The following is a 1,239-nucleotide window of genomic DNA, read 5'->3' on the forward strand; positions in this document are numbered from 1 at the left end:
GCAGGCCCTGAGGGCCACGCAGGTTCACTCCCACAGGGCCGTGGTCAACCTACTGCTGGACAGCGGGGCGGACGTGAACAAGCGCTCGGACGAGGGCCTCACGCCCCTGGGCATGTGCTTGCTCCGGTACTACCCGGCCCAGGCCTTCAGGCCCAACGTTGCCGAGCGGACGCTGACCTCGCTGCAGGTCAGCTGCCCCGGGGCCGGGGCTCGCAGCTGTCCCGCTAGCCGCCCGGCCGGCCGCGGGGGCCCGGGCTCCCCGGTGCGCGGCAGAGGGCACGGCCGCTTCTCAGGGCCTGGCTCTGCAGAGGCCCCAGCGCGGCGCCCAGCCACCTGCCCTGCCTGGCCTTCACGGAGGCTGCCCCCCGCCTGGTCAGCACCCCTGCCTCTGAGGGGCCCGGACTCAGACAGTGTCCACGGCCAGCCCCAGGGGCGTCCTAGGAGCTGCCCTGGGGCGACCTGGGCGGGGTCCCGGAACACCGGCCGTGGCGTGGTCAGTGACCACCGGTCCGGCCTGGCCTCCTCTCTCTGGTCTCCCCTCACGGCGCGCCCAGCTGCCCGCAGGGCTGTGTGCGGCTCAGTGACACTGGCCATGGCCACCGGCAGGTCCCCAGCCGGGGCCGCGAGGGCCGCTGTCCTCCCTGGGTCTGCAGGAGGGCGCCCGGGCCGTGCGGCCGTGGCCCAGCGCCGGGCCGGCTCCCCGCCGACCGTGCAGGCACTCTCGCCCGTCCTCTGATGCCCCTCCTGGTTCTTTCTCAGGACGTCCCCAAAGTGCTGGTGGCCCCCAGCCAGTCCTCCGTGGCCCCCCCGAGGGCCCCAGGCCCCGTGGGCGAGGACCCGCCGTCCGGCCCCCCGGGCCTGGAGCTGCGGCTGCTGCCATCGCCGCTGGAGGACGAGCGGCTGTCCCAGGAGTCCAGCGGGGACAGGAGCGGCCCCCAGAGGCGGGGCTCCCCCTCGCCAAAGGGCAGCGTCAGCGCGGAGGTGGACACGGGGACGGAGGGCGCGCCGCGGGGCCTGGACGAGCTGGCCCCAGGCAGCCCGGAGAGCGACTTCCAGTCGGACAGGGGCCTGCGGGACTTCTCCATCTGGCTCTCCCAGGACGTGCTGGAGATGGGCGCCCAGGCCCTCAGCCTGCTGCCCACTCCCCTGGGGGCCGCCGAGGCCACCGTGGGGGCCGCCAGGAAGATGGCGCTGTCCCTGATGGAGTAGGTGGGGGGCACCTGTGGGGGCCCGTGGGGG

General features: G+C 75.2%; 1 protein-coding gene across 1 annotated transcript in view; it reads left to right on the forward strand.

Annotated features, from left to right (window-relative positions):
* The window catches only part of ANKMY1 (ankyrin repeat and MYND domain containing 1), a 79,520-nt gene that overhangs the window by 8,643 nt on the left and 69,638 nt on the right, over positions 1–1,239 (forward strand). Inside the window, exons 4-5 of the mRNA XM_012734780.1 lie at positions 37–187; positions 760–1,205. Coding sequence (XP_012590234.1) covers positions 37–187; positions 760–1,205 — 597 coding nt within the window. The remainder of the gene's footprint in view (positions 1–36; positions 188–759; positions 1,206–1,239) is intronic.

This window comes from Condylura cristata, unplaced genomic scaffold (genome assembly GCF_000260355.1).
Source record: "Condylura cristata isolate star-nosed mole 26May11 unplaced genomic scaffold, ConCri1.0 scaffold00069, whole genome shotgun sequence".
NCBI lineage: Eukaryota > Metazoa > Chordata > Mammalia > Eulipotyphla > Talpidae > Condylura > Condylura cristata.